This window comes from Galeopterus variegatus, unplaced genomic scaffold, assembly GCF_000696425.1.
Source record: "Galeopterus variegatus unplaced genomic scaffold, G_variegatus-3.0.2 Scaffold823, whole genome shotgun sequence".
In the NCBI taxonomy this organism is placed as follows: Eukaryota; Metazoa; Chordata; class Mammalia; order Dermoptera; family Cynocephalidae; genus Galeopterus; species Galeopterus variegatus.
In genome coordinates this window covers 170882-193672 of record NW_007726934.1, presented here as the reverse complement: position 1 = coordinate 193672, position 22791 = coordinate 170882, and the positions used below count along the sequence as shown (strand labels likewise).

Genomic DNA, 22791 nt, shown 5'->3' with positions numbered 1-22791 from the left:
GAGGTCTATTGTGAGATTAAACAAACTCTGGAAGGAAGGTAATCTTAACTCCTTTGGGGACTGTAGATATCTTTAGACATATAGCTTCCCAGCACTGTTGCTAGACTTTGGGATAAAATGCTACTGATACCACCCGAAAGATTGTATGGTATAAAAATATGTTCTAAGACAATTTATACATAAGGTGCATCTTGCATATGAGTCACCTTTCTCTCATTTCTTCAGATTTTAATAATATTCTAAGATCTTTGCAATTTTGGGCTATTCCTGGTTATATTCTTTTTTTTTTTTTTCCCCCTTTTTTGTGGCTGGCCAGTATGGGGATCCAAACCCACGACCTTGGTGTTATAAGGCTGTGTTCTAACCAACTAAGCTAACTGGCCAGCCCTATTCTATTTTGACATCACATTTTATTGCTATAGAAATGATTTATGTCACGAGCAATACTAGGAATCCAACTGGTAATAACCTCTTGAGGTGAAAAACTAAACCCTCAAGGCTTACCTTCAGACCGAGCAAGCAAGGCAAAGAAAAGCAGGAAGCACAGCCCAATTAGTTCTTAATTAAAAAGTTCTTTCAAATTTTCCATGAGCCTCAAGGATTTTTGGATGCCTTCTTTCTGATAGGGAGGAACTGGTATTTGGATTGCTGAAATTCCCATACTGAAAGTTGAAGAACAGGTAGAATCTGTTCTTTTTTATTTGATTTTAAAAATTACACCTTTCATTTTTCAAGTATTAGGACTAAAGGATGAACTCTGACGATCTTCTGTAAAACAAAAACCCTTTAAATCCACACAAACAGGCAACATTTTCAACAAGCAGGGTGAGCAAACTGGAACCTCAGTTGGAAAAATACAGTCAGCTGATTTCCTGTATGCAGAGCTAGCTGTTCTGCTCCCTGGAGAGTGCAGCTCTCTTCTGAGCCAGGCGATCCTGCAAGCCCTGCTGTGGGAATCCCACCCTGCTGAAGACTGCCCAGATTAGTGTTGCCTCTGCAGTGCCTGCCACGCCTCAGATGTGTGAAAGTGGGAGCATTTCATTTTCCCCATTTCTTACAGGATTTAAACCATCAGTCTGTTCTAAGACTTATTTTACTGTCGTATTTTTCTCTGTTTAACAAAATACAGGTTGCAGTTAAACTGAGCTTAATTCATTTTCTATTTCTTGGTATCTGAAGTCTTAATTTTAAATTGAAATTGACCTGTCCTAATTGACTTGATGAAAGCTTGTTTTTGTTTTTTTTTTTAACATCTTGAGTGCTCTACACCAGGAGTATTAAAGATTGATCTTTTCTAAGAGTTGGTTGTTCCACTGTGTCCTTTTTCAGATAGCTTTGGCTCTACAGCATTGTCACTTGTTAAACATCGCACACAGAGACCTCAAGCCTGAAAATCTGCTTTTCAAGGATAACTCTTTGGTGAGAAGACTTGCTTTTCTGCATTTTAGTGCTGCCACTCTTACCACAGTTCAAGAGTGGGTGTGTTTGTGGTTGGAATGCTCATGGTGAAGGAGCTTTAAGCCAAAGTACTTCTAACAGCTTATTTCTTTCACCTGTTCCCTGGCTAGAGGCTCCGAGAAATTGTACTGTACCCCTGGCATTGATAATTTTGTATGATATTGAAATGTATTTGTGGGACTTATGATTTGGGGTATTATTTGGAGGGACTTTGAGAAAGGGCAGAAATGTATATGCTGTTATATATTACATTGAAACATAGTTTCATTTGCTGCTAACCCTGATCTGGCATGCTTTCCCCTTCAGCCCTGCCTTCTGTCCCCTCTCCCATGTCCCACCAAATAAGTTGTTCTGGGTATGGTGACACTTATGGTTGATGCTGAGTGAAGCAGTGCCTTGCACTGATGAGAGGTGTTGGGCCCTTAATATGAAGGGGCCGTAGGCTAAGACCTGGATTTTAGTGCTGCCTTTACAAGTTATAAAACAAGGCTAACTATGTGAGTGGGTAGAAATATCTTACATCTGTATTACTGAGAACAATTCCTCAATATGAATCATTGTCTCCAGACCTGGGGACATGTTATTCATAGGCTCAGGTCTCAGCCAGAAACTTGTGAGAGCTCAGGGTAACATGTCTTGCACCTGGATTTTCCTTTAATGTTTACTGGGGACTCTGGAGAGGTGACTCTCATTTGTTTTATTTCAGGATGCTCCAGTGAAGTTATGTGACTTTGGATTTGCCAAAATTGACCAAGGTGACTTGATGACACCCCAATTCACCCCTTATTATGTAGCACCTCAGGTAAGCATGTGCTCTTTCTGCCCTAAGATAGATCACAACGCTGCATATAGATTCACATTCCTTCTATTCTACAGCTCAAGTAGACATGTATTACAGATGTGAGGGGGAGAACTCAGCTTCAGAAACCTACAGATTCCTTTGTTAGCTGTAGACATTTTATTCTTTTAAAATCAAATCTATTGGGATCCCTGTACTGGCCACCCACCAGAAAAATAAAATAAAATCTGTTGAGGTATGATTTAGAGGTATGATTTATATACAATTAAATACTCCTACTTCAAGTATAGTTTTTTTTGTTTGTTTGTTTGTTTTTTTAAAGATGACCGGTAAGGGGATCTTAACCCTTGACTTGGTGTTGTCAGCACCACGCTCTCCCAAGTGAGCTAACCGGCCATCCCTATATAGGGATCCAAACCTGTGGCCTTGGTGTTATCAGCACCACACTCTCCCAAGTGAGCCACGGGCCGGCCCTTGTTTGAGTTTTGACAGATACCATGTTGGTCTATTCCACATGACCACCATCACAGTGAAGATACAGAACATTTCCATCGCTTTGCAAGCTGCCTTGTGCCCCTTGGCAGTCAGTCCCCTCCCAACTTAACCTCTGGCTCCGGGCAACTGCTGATTTGCTTTCTGTCACTGTTGATTAGTTTTGCCTATTGTAGAATTTCATAAAAATGAAATCATGAACTTTTTCATTTCTTCTGCTCAGCATGTTTTTGAGATACATATTTGTTGTTGCATGTATCAGTAGTTAGTTCTTTTTTATTGCTAGATATTATTCTATTATATGGCTAATCCACATTTGTTTTTCCATTCAGGGACTGATGGCCATTTTGGGTTGTTTCCCATGTTTGGCTACTATGAATAAAGCTGTTAGGAACATTGATTTACAAGTTTTTTGTTTTTTTTTTTTAAAAGATGACCGGTAAGGGGATCTTAACCCTTAACTTGGTGTTGTCAGCACCACGCTCAGCCAGTGAGCGAACCGGCCATCCCTATATGGGATCCGAACCCGGAGCCTTGGTGTTATCAGCACCGCACTCTCCCGAGTGAGCCACGGGCCGGCCCTTGATTTACAAGTTTTGGGGGACTTACTTTTTCCCCCATAAGTGTCTTTTTCCGGAATGGATGTACCATTTTACATTTCTGCCAGCAATGCATAAAAGTTCCTGTTGCATCACATTCTTATTAATACTTCATGTTTGTCAGTATTTGAAATCTTAGTCATTCTAGTGGGTGTGTAGTGTTATTTCACTATGGATGTGGTTATAGCATTTTCCTGATGGCCACTGTTCTTGAGCATTTTTTTCGTGTGTTTATTGGCTATTCTGTTGTGAAGTATGGGTACAACCCTTTTGCCCTTTTTTGTTGTTGGTTTGTCTTATAATTGAGGTATAAGAATTTTTTTTAATATTCTGGATATAAGTTCTTTATCATGTATATGTTGTATTAATTTCTTAGTGCTGCTGTAACAAACAGTGGCTTGAAACAACTCACATTTATTATCTTACCGTTCTGGATGAGAAATAAATGGTGCTTGGTGGGCTATAATCAGTTTGTCAGCAGGGCTGTGTTTCTTCTGGATACTCTAGGAGATAAATCTGTTTCTTGTCTTTTCTAGCTTCTAGAGGCTGTAGCCATTTTTTGGCTTGTGGCTTCTTCCTTCATCTTCAAAGCCAGCAGTGTAGCCTTTTTCAGTCTCTCTCTATGACCTTGACCCTTCTGCCTCCCTCTTATAAGAACCCTTGTGTTTACATTGGGCCTACCTGGATAGATCCCCAGTTTAGGATCCTTAACTTAGTCAAATCTATAAAATCTTTTTTGTAATGTAAGGTAACATATTCACAGGTTCCAGGGATTAGGACATGGACATCTTGGAGGGCCCATTTTTCTGCCTCCCACATATGTATTACGAGTATTTCTCCCAGTCCGTTTGCCTTCTAATTTTCTTAATCGTCTTTTGAATAGCAGAAGTCTTAAATTTTTATCAAGCCCATTTTACCTTTGTTTAAAAATGGTTATTGCTTTTTGTTCCTAAGATCCATGGGCATAAAGATTTTCTCTTATGTTTTCTTATAATAGGCTGTATAGTTTTAGCATTTATATTTTGATCTGTGATCTACATGAGGGGGTTTTGTGTGTGTGTGTGTGTGTGTGTGTGTGTGTGTGTGAGAGAGAGAGAGAGAGAGAGAGAGAGAGAGAAATAAGGGTCAAGGTTCTTTTTTTTTTTTTTTCCCTTACAGATATCAGGTTGTTGCAGCATCAGTTGTTAGAAAGACTATCTTTGCATCATTGAATTAACTCGCAAATTAATTGTTGAAAATCAGTCGACCATATTTAAGTATTGGTCTATTCTGGACTTTCTATTTTGTTTATTTAATATATATATCTACAGCAAGATCGTTTGGATTGCTGTAGCTGTATAATAAGTCTTGAACTCAGATAGTGTAATAAGTCCTTCAAATTCTTTTTCAAAATTGTTTTGACTATTCTAGATCCTTCGCATTTCTCTCTGTATTTTAGAATTCACTTCTCTATATAACAGAAAAGCCTCCTGGGATTTGACTGGGATTGTGTTTAATCTGTGTATGAATTTGGAGAGAATTGACCTCTTAACAATATAATGTCTTCCAATCAATGAACAAGGTATATATCTCCATTTATTCAGGTCTTTAATTTTTTTCAGACATGTTTGTAGTTCTTAATGTTATAGGTCTTGCACATGTTTTCCTTTTTTTTGGCAGCTGGCTGGTACGGGAATCCGAACCCTTAAATTATCCTTATATTTTATGTTTTTGGATGTTATTGGAAATGATATTTTTTAAAATTTCATTTTTCAATTGTTTGTTACAGTTTGTTGAAATACAAATGATTTTCGTATATTGACCTTGAATATTGGGATCTTGCTAAATTTGCATATTCTGGTATATTTTTTATAGCTGTATTAGGATTTTCTACATATATTATCTGTGAATAAATAGTTTTACTTTGTTCTTTCCAGTATGTTTGCTTTTTATTTCTTTTCCTTGCCTTATTATACTGGCTAGGACCACCAGTTGAAACAAGTTGAATATAAATGATGAGAGCAGACATCCTTGCTTCTTTCCTGTTCTTGTGGAAAAAAATGTCCCATCTTTCACCATTAAGTGTTCTATTAACTGTTATGTTTTTGTAGGTGTTCTTTATCAGGTCAAGGAAGTTTTTGTCTATTCCTAGTTTACTGAAAATGAATCCGTGTTGAATTTTGTCTAATGCTTTTTCCCTGCATCTATTGAGGTGGTGATCTTTTCTTCCTTCTTTTTACTTTATTAAATAAGTAATTATGTTGATTTTTGATTGTTATATCAATCTTGCATTCTTGGGATAAAACCTGCTTAGACATAATGATTTATCTTCTTGCTTAATTTGATTTGCTAATATTTTGTTAAGGTTTTTGTGTCTTTTAAGAGGAGGGATATTGGTCCGTAATCTTTTCTTGCAATCTTTGCCTAGTTTCAGAGTATCAGGGTAATGCTGGCCTCATAAAAGTAAGTGGGAAGTGTCCTCCTCCTATTTTTTGAAATAGTTTGTGTAAGATCAGTATTTTGGAGTTTTCATTGTGGAAAGATTAATGGTATAATCGATTTTAAAAGTAGCTAAAGATCTAATGAATTTTTGTGTTTGTTCTTGGGTCAGTTTTAGTAATTTGTGTCTTTGAAGAAATTTGGCTATTTGTTGCTGAATTTCTTGGCATAAAGTTATTTCTGATACTCCATTAATAACTTTTTAAATATCTTTATGATGTGTAGAGACAGGGATAAATAGTATTTTTGCCTATAAGTGGATGCACCTCTTCCATTTCTAGACCTTTAGTGTGGGGGTGGGGGGGTTAAATCAGTCTATTTAGGAGTTGAGCTGAGTTTGAATTTTGTGTTGCTATGATTATCTTCAGTGCACCACTGGCTTTGAAATTCTTCTCTTATTACCTTGTGCTTAGGGTGGTCTGGCCTCAGTCTTAGGCAGGTCCTGTGTCCTGAGTCTCATGAACATTTGGTGGAAGTTTGCCAAACAGCCTGTGAATAGGCACGAACCTCCCTTGTTTCTATGGCTCCTGGGTAGTCATGAACCCTCATACTAGCCCACACCTTGCTTTAGCAATTTGTTAAAAATTTAGCCGAATTATTTTTACCCATATGGCATGGGGTATCATCTCCTCCTGGGCTCTGTCACAGGTGAGCCAGTGTTCACTCCCTGTCTGTTCTTGGAAGGGCCTGTCTGTCTTTAGATTTCAGATTACTTGGTTGCTCCGAGATGTCTGATCTCTGATGGGTTCAAGAAAAGTGATGATTTTGTAGTTTATGTCTTTTCCTTGCTCTTAACGGTGGGAGTGACACTCTTTTCAGCTTTCTACATCCTTTAAGTACTCAGCATATTTAATAATGCTTACTTAAAATCCTTGTCTGTTTATTGCATCATTTCTGTCATTTTTTTTGTCTTTTTTTTTTTTTTTTTTTACTGACAAGTAGAAATTGTATATATTTATGGTGTATAACATGATGCTTTGATATATAGTCATCCCTTGGTATTTGTGGTAGATTTGTTTTAAGATCTCCCTCAGATACCAAAATCCACAGGTGCTCAAGTCTGTGATATAAAATGGCATAGTATTTACATATAACCTGCACACATCCTTCCCATATACTTTAAATCATCTGTAGATAACTTAATAACTAACGCTGTGTAAGTGCAGTATAAATAGTTGTTATACTTAGGGAATAATAACAAGGAAAAAGTCTGTATATGTTCACTACAGACCTAAGTTTTTTTAAAAAATATTTTTCATCCGTGGTTGGCTGAATCCATGGGTGCAGAACCCATGGATGTGGAGGGCTGACTGTGTGTGTATACACACACATGCTGTGGAATGGCTAAATCAAGCTATTTAATATATGCATCACCTCACATTATACTTTTTTGTGGTGAGAACACTTAAAATCTATTCTTTTAGCAATTTTCATAAGTACAATATATTATCTGTAGTCACCATGATGTACAATAGATCTTTTGAACTTACTCCTCCTGTTTGAAATTTTATGTCCTTTGACATAAAATATCTCCACCCAGCCCCTGGAGACCACCGTTTTACTCTTTGTTTCTATGAGTTTGAATTTTTAGATTTTACATGTAAGTGAGATCATGCAGTATTTCTTTTTCTGTGCCTGGCTTATTTAACATAATCACCAGGTCTATCCATGTTGTTGCAAGTGACAGGATTTCTTTCTTTTTTTTTTTTGACAGGATTTCTTTCTGTTTTAAGTAGCCCATCGTGTATATACACCACATTTTCTTTTTGGGGATTGCAACCCTTGGTGTGGTGTCGCCCACACCGCGCTCAGCCAGTGAGCGCACTGGCCATTCCTATATAGGATCCGAACCTGCGGCGGGAGCGTCGCTGCGCTCCCAGCGCTGCACTCTCCCAAGTGCGCCACGGGGTCGGCCCATCTTTTGTCTTTTTGATAATAGCTATTCTAACTGATGTGAGGTGATATCTCATTGTGGTTTTAATTTGCATTTTCCTGATTATTAGTGATGTTGAGTATTTTTTCCAGTGATCCTTTCTGTGTGGACATTCATGCTTTTTCTCAACTGTGTTACTGCAGATTCTTTAATGAGCCCTTGAGCCCTCTCAGGACTATTTTGGGTTGTGAATAGCTGTCTATATTTGTTTTTTCTTGTTGTTGTTGGGAGATGGAGGCTGGTATCTCCTACTCTGCCATCTTGGCGATGTCACTTTGAGAACATTTTTCTTCTGTCATTTCTGAGTCTGCTTTTATTGGCTGACTTTTTTTTTTTTTCCTTCCTGGTTATGGATCATATTTTCCTGCTTCTTTGCATATTTACTAAATTTCATTTGGATGCTAGATGTTGTAAATATTGTGTTGGTGAATGTCTAGATTTTGTTGCCATCATTTAAGAGTATAAAAGATTGTTTTGGTGGGTGGTTAAATTACTTGTGGACCACCTTGATCATTTTGAAACTTGTTTTTAAGTTCTATCAGGGCAAATCTAGATTAGGCTTTATTCTAGGACTACTTCAGCCCTCCTACCCAGGTGAAACAGTCTGGATTCTCTCTTTTCATGCCCCAGGTATTCAACAAGGTCTTTTTACTCTGGCTAGTTGTACCTCATATATCTCTGAGAATTATTCTGCTCACACCTGGATTATCTTGGAATTAAGCTTACAGCTCTCCAGTAATCATTCTATTACCTGGTTGCTTCCTTGCCTTACATTGTCTTGCTCTACTATGTGTAGCTGACTATTTAGCAAAAGACTCAAAGGGATCTTCATGTAGAGTTTGTGTGCCTTCCTCATAGTACTCTGCCCCACAGATTTCAGCCACACTGCCTTCCCCAGTTATCTCCTTAACTCCGGGAGGCCCCTGTGCCCTACCTAGATTCTCCTTTGCACAACATTCCAGAAACACCTCCTGGCAGATCACATGGCTTACCACTTTGTTTGCCATCTCTCAGGGTTCACTAACCTGTCCTGCCTATTGTTCAATGTCAGAAAGCAGCTGTTTCTTAAATTTTGTCCAATCTTCTATTTGCACAGGGTGGGAAATCTGTTAATCCATCATGGCCAGAGTAGATTTGTTCTTTATACAGCTGGTGCTTATTCTTTTCAAGATTTGTTTTACTAAAGAAGTCCTCACTTAAAAAAAAAACAACAACAAACACTTTGAGATATAATTGGTATACAATAAATTATACATATTTAAATCTCACAGTTTGCTAAGTTTTGACACACATATTTATATATATTCATGAAGCCATTACCACAATCAAGGTAGTGAACATACCTCTCACCTCCACAAGTTTCCTCATGCCCCTTGGTAATCTTTCCTTGCCTCCCTCTGTCCTTCATTCCCAGGCAACACTGATTTGCTTTCTGTCAGTATAGATTAATTTGCATTTTCTGTAGATTTATATATAAAGTAGTACATCATTTAGTCTTTTCTCTTTGGTAAGACTTCTTTCAGTCAGCATAACTACTTAAGATTTATCTATGTTGTCACATGTATCAATGGTTCATTCCTTTTTATTGCTGAGAAGTATTCTGTTAGAAGGCTATACCACGATGTGTTTATAGATTCATCCGTTGATAGACATTTGGGTTATTTTCAGTTTGACTATTACAAATAAAGCTATTGTGAACATTTGTGTGCAAATTTTATTTCCTTTCCTCTTGGATAAAAACCTAGAAGTGGAGTGGTGAGATCATGCGGTAGGTGTATGTTTAATTTACTTAGAAACTGCCAAATTGTTTTCCAAGAGTATATCTTTTTACATTCCCACCGGCACTGTATGAAAGTTTCAGCTCCTCCACATTCTCTCCAGTATTTGGTATGGTCAGTCTTTTTAAATTTGGCTATTTTAGTGGGTATGTAGTAGTATTTCATTGTGGCTTTAATTTGCATTTCCTTAATGAGTAATGATGTTGAGCATCTTTTCATGTGCGTCTTTGCCTTTTGTACATTTTCTTTGGAAAAGTATCTATTCAAATCTTCACTTTAAAATTTGGGTTGTTTGTTTTCTTATTATTGAATTTGAGAGTTCTTCATGTATTTTGGATCTGAGTCCTTTGTCAGATCTGTGCTTTGCCAAGGGTTTTTTCCACTCTGTGGCTTATCTTTTCATTCTTTTAACCATGTCTTCTGAAGAGCAGAAGATTTTCGTTTTGATGAAGGCCAGTTTATAAAGAAATTTTCTTGTGGCCTGTGCTTTTTGTTTCTTATGTTAAAAAAAAAAAAAAAAACTTTTTCTAAGCTAGGATCACAAAGATTTTCTCTGGTGTTTTCATCTAGAAATTTTATATCATTCTAGATTTTACATTTAGGTCTATAATCCATTTTGAGTTAATTTTTATGTAACGTGAGGCATGGATCCAAGTTCATTTTTTAGCATTTAGATATCCAATTGTTCCGGCACCATTTTTTGAAAAGGCTATCTTTTCTCTGCTGCATTGCTTTTGAGCCTTTGTCAAAAAGTCAGTTGAATATGTGTGTGTGGGTTTACTTCTAGACTCTCTGATTCTGTTCCATTGATCTCTTTGTCTTACACCAGTAGTACAGTGTCTTGATTACTGTAGCTTTAAAATAACTCTTGAAATCAAGTAGTGTTAGCCCTCCAACTTTGTCCTTTTTCAGAGTTGTTTTGGCTATTCTGATTTCTTTGCATTTCCATGTGAACTTTAGAATAAGCTGCTGGTTTCTACAAAAAAGCCTGCTGGGATTTTGACTAGGGTTGTTTTACAGTTATAGTTCATTTGGGAGCCACTGACATCTTAACAATATTGAGCCTTCTGACACATGAGCAAGCAATATCACTCCATTTATTTTTGTCTCAATTCTGCTCAGCAACATTCGTGTAGTTTTCAGTGTACAGGTCTTTCACATCTTTTTCTAGACTTATTCTTAATGTTTAATATTTTTAATGCTGTTATAAATGGTATTTTATTTTTCAGGTTTAATTAATTCACTTTACTGTTCCTGTGTAAAAACTCTATGTAATGGCCACACCTGGAGCCTGGGGACTCTGGTATGGGTGTTTACAAGATAGTCACTAAATTCCTATTAGGTGAGATGCTGTAGGTCTTGGAGATGGCATTGAAGGTGGCCTTGGCAAAGTTGTACAAGATGGCAGTACAGCCCTTGGTCGAGCTGTAGCATTCATCAGTGTCTGCCGTCAGCAGCAGCTCTGTGGGCTGAAACAGTACCAGTAGGTCTGGGTGTAGGGATGACGTGTCATAGCACAGAGCCTCCGCATCCTGTCACCTTTTAATAAACAATGTGGGGTTTGCCAGTCTCATTCCCCCACTAGTCCCTCTGCATGTGACAGTGGAGAGCTTGGCCAGAATGATGCCCCCACAGATGGCTATGGCTATCTCTTTGGAGCACTTGACACCCAGACCAATTTGACTGTTATAGTCTCCGAAGGTGACACATGCCTGTTACGTGATCTGCTGGCCTGTGCAGGTCTGCTTTTCCACAGGCGTAAGGGATGTCTGCAGGAAAAAAATCAATGATATCAGACTCCTCAGTGGGCAAGAAGAAAAGATTAATCTCCTCCAGAGACTTGATCTTAATGTTCTTGACCTTGGCATGTCCTTGACTGATAAATTACTGGTTGTAAGAAGACAAAATGTTTTTGAAAGTGTTGTATTTATGTGAAATTTTTATTTGATTGATTGCCAGTTATGTACCCTCTTCATCCTTCCAGTAGTCTGTCTCAAGTTGCAGGATATTGGTGGTGTGATTTTCAGTGAATTGTCCCCTTTGGTCTGACTCTTGACAGGTACTGGAGGCACAGAGAAGACATCAGAAGGAGAAGTCTGGCATCATACCTACCTCACCAACGCCCTACACTTATAACAAGGTATGGGAAGAGATACTTCACCCCTCAGTTGTAGCCCCTCTCGTCTTGTGAGTGGTTTGTGGCCCTTCTATTCTTACCCCTTTATGTTCCTGCCCAAAAGACTGGAAGCAGTCAGGCTTGCATAAATGTATTTAAAGTTCAAGTTTTTGTCTGATAAAATATGAAATAAGGATCTTACCCATTTAACCTTTGCAGCAGGAACCAGGGCCCTTGGTCACCCATTAGGTTATTTGGCTAGCTGTACAGTCTACTGACCACACTGAAAAGGCGTGGTTGGCTTGCTTTTTTGAGGTGGAGGCCATTTCTGAGATACAAAAGCTAAAGAACACTCTGTGGTCCTTTTTGATACCATTCTTTCTTAACCTGTGATGTACCCACCTTAGAACAGTGTCCAGGACACATAGCAAGGGCTCCTGGATGTTACTTGGTACTATTGTAGTTCTTAATCTGTAACCCATATCTCGAGCATCTCTGTTCTAAAGCACAAGAGGTTTAGGGCCTCTTGACCACAGGTCCCAGAGTCACTGAGTAGGTCAGAGAAAAAAAATGATGCCACTTGGGACTTGAGGCTGGGTACTAGTGACAGAGAAGGAGCTGAGGATGGTAAAAAGGCCGTAGGCTGGGAGACCTACTCGGCTCTACTACTCTTCAGCTGTGTGATGTTGGTTAGGTCACTTAGTTTCACACTTGATACAGGACCTTAGAGATGACATGATCTCTGTAGAAGCAGTTTCCTCTCCTGTAAAATGATTTGAACTAGGCTATTTTTAAGATCCCTTTCACCTCTATAATTTTATAATTATGTTCTACAGTGTGGGCTATGTCATCCACAAATGTCCACTAGTATGATGTCAAAACATAGGCAAGAGTGCCTGATTCAACCACTTCCCGGGCTTCTCAGAGCAGCATACAGTTGTGTCGTGATGGGAGTGTATGGCAGGCTCAGTGGGCTGTTCTTCTCAGGCAGACACCTCTTTTGTCCCGTAATTCTTGAGAGGCTTGAATTGAAGCCTCTGTGGACCCAGTTTCTAAGGCAGGTGGAGCTGCACTGAACTAAAATAGGAGTCCTTTCTTCATTAATAACTGTGCAGTGATTACAGATCATGGAAGCACCTGAATACCTGCAGACACGATAGTTGGTGGCATTGTTCTTTATTTCATAATATCTTCCTCCAGAATGGTGGAAGGTCTTGCAAATAGGCTCAGTGAGTCCTTCATGACCGAAGGAATGCTTTTAGACCTCCAGTTCTTCCCTCCAGTGCCTTGCAGTGATCTATGTCAAACTGCTTTGGGCCTTTACAAAATGTCATGTGCTGTGTTATGGGGTCAGCCTACGTGTGTCTTAGTTGCCTGGCTTCTGCACCCTCAACCCTGCCCGGGTTGACGGTACACATTTCACAACCGGGTGGTTTATATCTATTACTTCTCTGGCTGGGGGCAAAGTATCCTACACCTGTACCCAAGCATCAGATAGGCACTTGGGCCTAAGCAGTGAAAATAGAAGTGACTGCTTATTTTACCCGATTGGCCTTATGTGATGGTATGCATATATGTAGTGCTGGTAGCATATAAAAATATGGAAACAGTAGTTCTCCTAAGACTTCCTGAAACTTTTCCAGTCTCTGTTAAGTGATTCTTGGAGAGATCAGTCTGTATATGCCAGGGGCTATTCCTGGGCCTGTCATGGGGGCCTTATTTGGGGGCTCTGCCTCTGCTATGAGTGACCATTTTCTTTTTTGCTTTCAGAGCTGTGACTTGTGGTCCCTAGGGGTGATTATCTATGTGATGCTGTGTGGATACCCTCCTTTTTACTCCAAACACCACAGCCGGACTATCCCAAAGGATATGCGGAGAAAGATCATGACAGGCAGTTTTGAGTTCCCAGAGGAAGAGTGGAGCCAGATCTCGGAGATGGCCAAAGATGTTGTGAGGAAGTGAGTCTGCGGGCTGCGGGGTGGGGAGGCCAAGAGGCCTCGAGGTGGTGGAGCACGAGGGGATGTTGGGTAGAGAAAAGTCATTTGTTTTCCAGGTAATCTTCCTGTTTTAATATCACAAAAATCTTAGCCCCACAGCCTGAGGTAAGAGTTCTCAGGGTCCATATCTCAGTGAAAATATAGCTTTTCTCCTTCCTGTTGCATCCCTAGACTGTCTCCAGGGTCATGAACACAGGTCCCTCCATAGCCAGTCTCTGTGGGCATTCATTCAGGACCCTAAATTGTCAACCTCCTGGTGTGCCCTCTTTCTTGCATGTAAGCCAGTCATTTGGATGGACTTGATGCTGGGAACTGAACTGGGGTGCTGAGATGACAGTAACACTTTTGGCTTTTCATTCCTTGGATACTGTGGGAGTGTGTGGGTCAGGCCTGGACCCTACTTCAGCCTTTCTGCAGCCAGTTTGTTGCTCTGACATACATTAAGATGGGAAGATTTAGTAAGAATTAGGGCTATAAGTGGATGAGGGACAGGTGACATTCAGAGTCCTTTGGTAGCTGGAGGATTAGGTAAGAAGTCAGACCTAAATTTGAGCTATATTTGTTTTTTCTGCCTACTTGTGTGGGAGGCCTGTGGACTTGTTTTGGTATTCCCACTGCTTGGTTTTCACTGAGCAGTTTCTTCTTTGTGGTCTCAGTGTTTTCATCTGTAATGGGATGAAGGTAAGTGTTAAAGGGGCAGTACCCAGGAACTATCTCCTGACAGTACAGCCATTTCTCCATGGACATTACTCCCTTTCAAACGTGAGCTTGTCCTGTTGGTTTGGGGGTCTACATGCTATAAAGAGGGACTATTTTCTAAAATATACAAGTAAAATTTTTTAGAAGGGTAGAGGCAGTTTTGCAATCTTTAAATCACCATCTGACTTCACATGTTATTTCCTTGCTGCATTCCCAGTTGTTTAACCAAAAGCTCAGTATCCTCTAAGGGCTTCTTTGCCAGTTCTGTAGAATATATTTCCTGTCCCTAGAACAATGCTGATTATCTTCTTTCAGCTTTGGGATTATTTTCTAAATAATCCTTCCTTTAGGAACCTGAAGCTCTTTGTTCAGAATGATCGAGAAGGTGGTGGCAGACAGCCTGAAAAAAGCAATTAGACATGTTGTCCTTACTCTGACATTTGGAATGAAAGGGTATGTAGGTGGAAGGAGGTACTGTAGAAAACACAGGGAACATACTGATGTGAGCTAGGAATCGGATTACAACGAAAGGACAAGATATAAGAAGTATGACCGAAAAGCAGATGGTGCAGAAGCAATACATTAGGCTTAGAAGGAAATGCCATCCCATTCTCACAGACTTTAGATTTTTAGCTTTTAAATGCCTCTGGAAGAAAGGGTTGATGCCCTGCCATATGGTGACACCTAAGAGTTTTATCATGGGTAGAAACCTGCTTTTTTAGAATCATAGCACTCCTCAACTAATTTTGCAGCCACCATCAGTCAAAAGAGCACTTTGAGTTCCTTTTGGAAGTTAGAGCACATTGTTCTACAAACCTGAATATGGAGATTCAAGGTCTGAGAAACTATAAGCCATATGTAGGATTACCTTATTGAACCCTAGAACTCAGTCAGAACTGTCATTGGATCGGGCCTTTTCCTACCATTTGTATCTTATTTGTCCAGTATAGAAAGGACTGCCTCAAGCCACAGTAACCCCCGACTACAAGTGGTTAGGGACTAGAATTTCCCCTTTCTCTGTAGGTAGAAAGCCTAGGCTGACAGAATTTGGTGGGAAGTCAGAAGACCCAGACCCAGGAACTTTCTATGGCCTTTGGGAGCATCTGTGCATGGCAGCCCTGTTGGCATTTTCTCCACAGGCTCCTGAAGGTCAAACCAGAGGAAAGACTCACCATTGAGGGAGTACTGGACCACCCCTGGCTCAACTCGACTGAGGCCCTGGATAATGTGCTGCCCTCTGCTCAACTGATGATGGATAAGGTTTTGAATGATGCTTATTTTGTTGACTGAAAAGGCTGTGTTGAGGAAGAATGCTGGGGCTTGACTCAGTGAGGGGTTAAAGGCAAAACAATGCAGAGCATGCAGCCTTGCACAGAGAAACATCTCTGGTGTCCTGAAAATCAGGATCTGAAATAAAGAACTTCTTTCCATAAAAGACAAGGTCAAGATCTGGTAAATATACACTAAGGGAACACTAAAAGTAATACCCTCCATATTGGTGCTGTGGGTTTGGGGGCACGAAGCAGTATAAGACAGCTTTCCCCCACGGGGTTTCAACAGGACTGGATGGGAAGGCAAGGTCAATAAACATGAAACAGAGGGAACAGACATTAGAGCTTTGCATGTTAAATTTTCTGTGAATGCTTTGGAAATTCAGAAAAAGAGAACATCTTTGAAGGGGTGTAATTTGCCCAAAAAGAAGGCAAAACGCCTCACATTTATTAACCATCTACTGTGTGGCAGCTTCTGAGCTCTTTCACATGTTCAGGCATGAGCTGTCCTCGAAGAATTTGAGTAGACAGCTAAGTGTGCAGGTGTGGTGAACAACATAATCAAAAAATTAGAGACCAGGGTGCATCCATGGGCAAAACAACCTGGCTCTTCCCTAATGGGAAGTTGGGAAGATGTGTGTGGCAGGCCAGGCTTTGCAAGTGGACAGAGGGGTTTAAGTCTTAGTGAGGTGAAACTGAGAGGCTATGGGAGATATTTGATGAAATTTTCCACTGGAAAGGTATATAGGGGTAATCAACCAGACTTGCACACTTGCCAACCTAAGACTTCTGCAGTAACCTAGAAGTTGAGGGGTGGCTCTGGGAACACAGAAGTAGAGGTGAATGAACAGGCTCGATATTTTTGAAGAAAAAATTCTACAGTTTTTGGTAACTAGCTAGATATAAGGGGTCAGCGGGTTGCATATCTGGTGATACTATTGACAAATGGACGTCAGGAAGGGGGTTGGTTTGGGTAAGGAGAAGCCTCTTAGGTTTTAGATACTGTTTGAGATGGCAAAGGGACATTTAGATGAGTGAGATGTGCAGCATGGGACTGGAGTGTGTATGAGAGATTTTGAAGGGATGGGATTGAAGTATGAGAAAGAAGAAGCAAATGGGAAAAAAGAATGCTAAGTTTAGCTGGAGCATGGGAGAGAAAGGAGAGCTGGAAGCAAAAGGGTTTTCTGCCATCGCTTTGATTTGTGGGTGGTTGTCTTCCTTGTGGAAATATGCCCAGTGGTCTAGAAAGAGTTGTCAGTACATGGGGCCTTCATCTTGGCCATGCTCTTCATGTGACATAGTCAGGGTTCTGAGGCATCCAGGGCTGCAGTGACTGTCTGTACTGTGGAGGCAGTGAGTAAATGTCAGCCTTTTGCCTGATGTACGTGTATGCCTCTCTTCACACTTTCCTTTGGCAGTGACTGTGAGCATAAGCCCTGTTAGTATTTCTTACTCACATTTCTGTTCCCCCGCCAGGGAAGAGGGGCTAGTTGTGATGTGGCCTTTGGTTGAGCCCTGCTAATCCATGGGGAAAAGTCCTGTTCTTTATCAAAATTTGTATACCATCACCATAAGCGTGAAATTGCCTTCTTAGTACTTTGGGCTTCTCCTTCCCATTTTCTTAGATTGGCTTTTTAGGTGCCCAGCAATGAACGTGAAAAACTGACAACAGTGTTTGCATTCAGGCGGTGGTTGCAGGAATCCAGCAGGCTCATGCAGAGCAGTTGGCCAACATGAGAATTCAGGATCTGAAAGTCAGCCTCAAACCCCTGCATTCGGTGAACAACCCCATTCTGAGGAAGAGGAAGTTACTTGGGTAACTGAGCTTATTTCTTTGATTCTCCTTCATGGCTAGCATGGCTGAGTGCTGGGTTCTGAAAGCTCAATCAGGGGTCTGCCTGTTTTTCTTTTCTTTTCTTTTTTTTTTTTTTTAGAGGGTGGAGAGGATAGCTCTCTAGCATCAGAAGTTGTACACTATGGTTATTTTTCTGAAAAATCTGTTGCCTTATGTTTAGAGTTAATATCTGTCCAGAGTTGGGCTTTGGGGGGGGGTCTCACCTTGTTATTACCTCTCCCCCAAACTTTTAAAGCACCAAGCCAAAGGACGGTGTTTATATCCACGACCATGAGAATGGAGCCGAGGATTCAAATGTTGCCTTGGAAAAGCTCCGAGATGTGATTGCTCAGTGTATTCTCCCCCAGGCTGGTAAAGGTCACGTCATTTACTAATGCTCTGTGTGTTGTGTGAGTGCGCGTGCATGTGTATGTGTGTCTGTGTGCATGCACATGACAGGAGTGGTTTAATTTGGGACTGTTTCATCTTTGTGTTAGAAAACATATAAATTAGGTATATAATTTAAAAAAACGGACAGTGGGAACTCAGAAATGTGGTTAAGTTCTTTAGTTTAGGCTTAATTGCCAGTGTTAGGCATAGCATGTAATTTTCTGTTTGTTCATCTGACAAAGGCACAGGGTAGGGGATGGAGGATGGAAAATTGTGGACAGGGTCAAGATCAGGTTTCAGGCTGTGAAACATCATTTCCAGAGCTGTTAGAGTGCAAGGCTGCCATTAGCTTGTAAATATAGAGAAAGAACACATTCTCCAGAAGTGGCTCCTGGTGGTATTCGTATCACGGGCAGAGTGTCTTATACATGGGTCTGGGGGTGAGAGCTTTATTTCAGTATTCTCTCTCTCTCCACTCAGCAGGTGTGGATGCTGAGTGAGATGCTCATGTACTAGGCCAGAACACTATTGGGTTGACCCGTCTTCTTGGATTCCTTGGGTTTTAAGAGACTTATGTAGTGTACCTCGGATAGCCTTCTAAAGTAAGAAATCACCTTAGGTGAAAGAAGGAAACCCGCTCAGCCTTGTTCTTCCTCCCTCTCTTGGTCTTAGGTTGGCCAGGTGTTTTTGCTACTGCCTATTTCCCATCCCCCAATGCTAAGACTCTGGGGCCATCAGAGGATTTCTGTGAGGATGTAAAAGTAGAAGAGTTCAAAGACCAGAAGTCCATATGTAGCCTACATGTCATGTAGGGAGTAGCAGTTAAGCCAGAGTCTGGAGAAGTTTTGCACATTTAATCATCACTTCTTAACCAGTTGGACATCATGTCCTTTCTCTGACACTAAAACCCCATGATGCTGCAGGAAAAATGCAACTTCCTCTTCATCCTTACCAATAGGAGAGAATGAAGATGAGAAGCTGAATGAAGTAATGCAGGAGGCTTGGAAGTATAACCGGGAATGCAAACTCCTAAGAGATACTCTGCAAAGCTTCAGCTGGAATGGTAGGAGCCTTAATCACTCCTTTCCCTAGGAATGCAGAGAAGTGATAATGTTTAGAACATGTAGGATCTCCTTGGGGCCTGAGCCGGGGCTATTTTCAGGTGAAGTGAGGCTGGAGAGTGAGTGGAGTATTGTGGGATGGGGGTTAGTCATACATTAACTGCCCAGGCACATCTGGCCTTTTCACTTGTTTTCTAGAGTTCAGGGAATTGTGTATTGGAGATTTAACACTGGAGAGCCCCCATCACACACCACTTAGGCAAAAAAAAAAAAAATTCCAGGTCTCAGAACTCCCAGATATTAGGAGGAGTATCAGATACTGGGTTGTTCACTAGGTCACCAAGGAGCAGCACACACCGAAGGGGAGGAAGAGGACAAAGTACCTGCTGATCTGCTTAGTTTAGAGTTGAGCCATTTCGCTAAAGAGTAGAAAGTTTGCCAAATCTGCGGCTGGTTGAACTTTTTTTCCGTAGGCAGACAAGGTAGGGATGCATTTCTTGAACTGATTTTTATATTGTCTTTCCAGTTTAGCAGACTATACTAGACTTAAGCTTCAGGATGCTCAGGGAAAGAAGCAAACTCTTTGACTTCATTCTCTGACTTGTTTCTTGGACATACCATAAGAAATCCAAAGTGCTAGCCTGGTCATTCCCATACTTGGAAGAGATTAGTTTCCCTAGGATTTAAAACAAAAAAAAATTGAAATATATCATCAATATAGAAAAGTGATCACATATGAAGTGTGGACTTGGAATGAGTTTTCACAAAGTGAACACTCCCCTGTAACCAGCACCCAGATCATGTAGTGGAACATGTGTCCTCTACCAATCACTTCCTCTCTCTACTTATGAGTAACCACAACCTGGATTTCTAGCACTATAGATTAGTTTTGCCTGGTGTTATATATGTTATGTAAATGGAATCAGACAAGTCTATCTGGCTTCTTTTAGTCAACATTTTATTTATTCCATCCACGTTGTGTGTAGCAGCAAATCATTCAAATCATGGGTATGATGTATTTATCCATTCTGCTGTTGAATGGATATTTGGATTGTTTCCATGTCTTGGTAATTAAGAAAAAGGCTCTTATGTATGTCTTTTGATGAACATTTGGTGAACACATTTATGTGTCTAGAATTGGAATTGCTGGTTTATGGAGATACTCATTTGTTTGGCTTTAGTAGGTACTGCCACCAGTTTTCCGAAGTGGTTGTGTGAATTTATGAACTCCCATTAGCAGTGTTTGAGGTTCTACTTACTCCACATACACACTTACTATTGCTATTGTCTATCTTTTTTATTTTAGTCATTCTGGTCAGTATATAGTAGTATTTCAATGTGGTTTTAGTTTGGATTATCCTTATGACTGATGAGGTTATGCACTTTTAAAATGTTCATTGGCCGTTGAGATTTCCTCCTTTGTGAAGTGCCTATTCAAGTCTTTTGCCCATTTTTCTACACATCTTTAAGTTGTATCTTTCTTAAAGATGTGTAGAGGTTCTTTATATAGTCTGGAGATGAGTCCTTTGTCAGACATATGTATTACAAAGTCCGTCTTTCTTTTTGTGATTTGCTTGTGTGTTGTGGTGAGCTTTGGATTTTTACTGCTAGGTTAATGGAACTGCTCAACTGTTACCTGAAAAATGGGGGATCTGAACTGCTTTTGATTAGTGTTGAGGATGCTTCCTCCATTGGTGAGGGTGAATTTGACACCGGCAAAGTGTACCTTACTGGGTCCCTGTCAAGAGTCTACCACCTCTGAGAGAGTCTGAGGACTGACCTTGTTCTTTCTTGGGTTTCAGGTCGTGGATTCACAGATAAAGTAGACCGACTAAAACTGGCAGAAATTGTGAAGCAAGTGATAGAAGAGCAGACCATGTCCCATGAATCCCAATAATGACAGCTTCAAACTTTTTTTTAACTATTTGAAAAATTATTCTTTAATGTATAAAGTAATTTTTATGTAAATTAATAAATCATAATTTCTTTTCCACATTGCTTAAAGTTGCTGTATAGATTTAAGGTACAGGACTTGCTAATGGTATAGTTATTGCTTGTTTTTAAGAAAACCTCAGTTCCTAGAGATGTGCTATTACTTTAGAATTGTTTAGACATATATTTGTAAGATGACAGATGGTACTGTCAAGCAAGATTGTTTTATTTCTAATAAAGTATACAAAAATCACTTGCCAGAGGTAGATAAAGGACCAACTATACTGACCTTTATGCTTAGTATACGGTTGAATCAAGTACTGTGGAATCTGGTTTCAGTTGCCCTGTGTATTTATCTTCTGCATCATCGATAGATTAGCTCTAGTGCAAAGAAATTTTTGTGGATTGGTTTTTGCAGACTGCCTGCTGGAATTCATAGATACACATTTGGGCCTGGGGAGCCAACTGCCATGATGGAAGAGGCAAGGAACTAAGCCTTCATTTCTCTTGCTCTAATTCCCTAGAGAAAAGTGGCAACATTTCCTTTTGTCATATTTGTTAAAAGGATATTGGTGTGTTTCTTAAATTTAATGGGTTTCTCTTTGGGGTTTATTATTTACATGTTTAACTAGACCTTCCCTTTCCACTTTCCTGAGGTCCCACTTTGTACTCTCCCCTCCCTTGCAGCCTTCACAGCTCTATCGCTTCTTATTTCCTTTCCCTGTTCCTCTGGCCCCCCTTTTGGGGATGATTTTTCTGAGAAAGTTACATATAATACACAGTGGACTTTTGGATTAGCATCTGAGATGATCCGGTTTTTTTCCTCTTAAAGCTGCCCCTTTTCTCTGTAATGTTTCTGCCTGGGTTTCATGTTGATATCCCTTGGGCTGCGTTTATTTTGTTCAGTATCCTCCATTCTCAGGAAGCATGGTTTTGGCCGAGTGCAGCTGTTGGAATGAAAAACAAGGCTGGATGCTTTTCTAGTTTTCCGTTGTGCACAAGGGCTTCCATAGCAGACTTTTTTTTTTTTTTAAAGCAGTTTTTGGTGGGTACCTGTGTCACTAAATCGCAGAGCTCTAATAGGCAATCTCCAATTCACAGAGCAGAGGAAGAGGATTAGTAGTCTCAGTTATTCAGTTTTATTCTGTCAAATTCTCTTCAATCAAAAATCAATCCCACAGAGCTTACTTATTTTCTAAGTGCTCCACTTTACTTAGTATGTCTTCAGGGTGACATTTGGTTAGTATGCCCCCTATGTGTGTGACTGTGGGAATATATGATAACTCTTAAAAAATACTTTTATGTTTTTATCCTATTACATTGCTTCCCTTTTATCTTGTAGAAAAAGGCATTTTTCTCAGGTGGGGCTCACTAATCATAGGTGATTGATAACTGTTTTAAATAGATTCCCTGTAAGGAGAACTGAATACTTTTCAAGATGGCAAAATCTGGGCCAACCCCGTGGCGCACTCGGGAGAGTGTGGGGCTGGGAGCTCCCGCCACGGGTTCAGATCCTATATAGGAATGGCCGGTGTGCTCACTGGCTGAGTGTGGTGTGGGCGACACCACACCAAGGGTCGCGATCCCCTTACCGGTCATGAAAAAGACAAAAAACAAAAAAAACAAGATGGCAAAATCTAAGAGTTAGGCAGCAGAGAGAAAGGAAATGTTTTTGTTTTTTAATTTACTGACCCGAAAACTTAGCAGAGTTGAATTAAGGGTCTATTCTGTTTTTCAGTGAAATGCAAATTTACAGATCACTTCTTGCAGTTAGGAGAAACTTTGTATTTGTTTCTATAACATCCAAACAAGTGTAGTTTTCCTACCTTAGGGCAGAGGTTCAGTACTCCATGGGGAGAGGAAGGCAGTAATTACTTTTATTGCTATTCTTTTTTTCTTCTGGCGGCTGGCAGGAATGGGGTTCAGAACCCTTGACCTTGTTAAAAAGCTGTAC

At 40.2% G+C, this 22791-nt stretch overlaps 1 protein-coding gene across 1 annotated transcript in view; it reads left to right on the top strand.

The window, feature by feature from the left end:
* The window catches only part of MAPKAPK5 (mitogen-activated protein kinase-activated protein kinase 5), a 41040-nt gene extending 18699 nt beyond the window's left edge, over positions 1-22341 (top strand). The window contains exons 8-14 of the mRNA XM_008572704.1: positions 11597-11677; positions 13424-13611; positions 15489-15609; positions 17306-17436; positions 17711-17826; positions 18803-18907; positions 20708-22341. Coding sequence (XP_008570926.1) covers positions 11597-11677; positions 13424-13611; positions 15489-15609; positions 17306-17436; positions 17711-17826; positions 18803-18907; positions 20708-20802 — 837 coding nt within the window. The 3' untranslated portion in view covers positions 20803-22341. The remainder of the gene's footprint in view (positions 1-11596; positions 11678-13423; positions 13612-15488; positions 15610-17305; positions 17437-17710; positions 17827-18802; positions 18908-20707) is intronic.
* Positions 22342-22791: the final 450 nt, after the last annotated feature.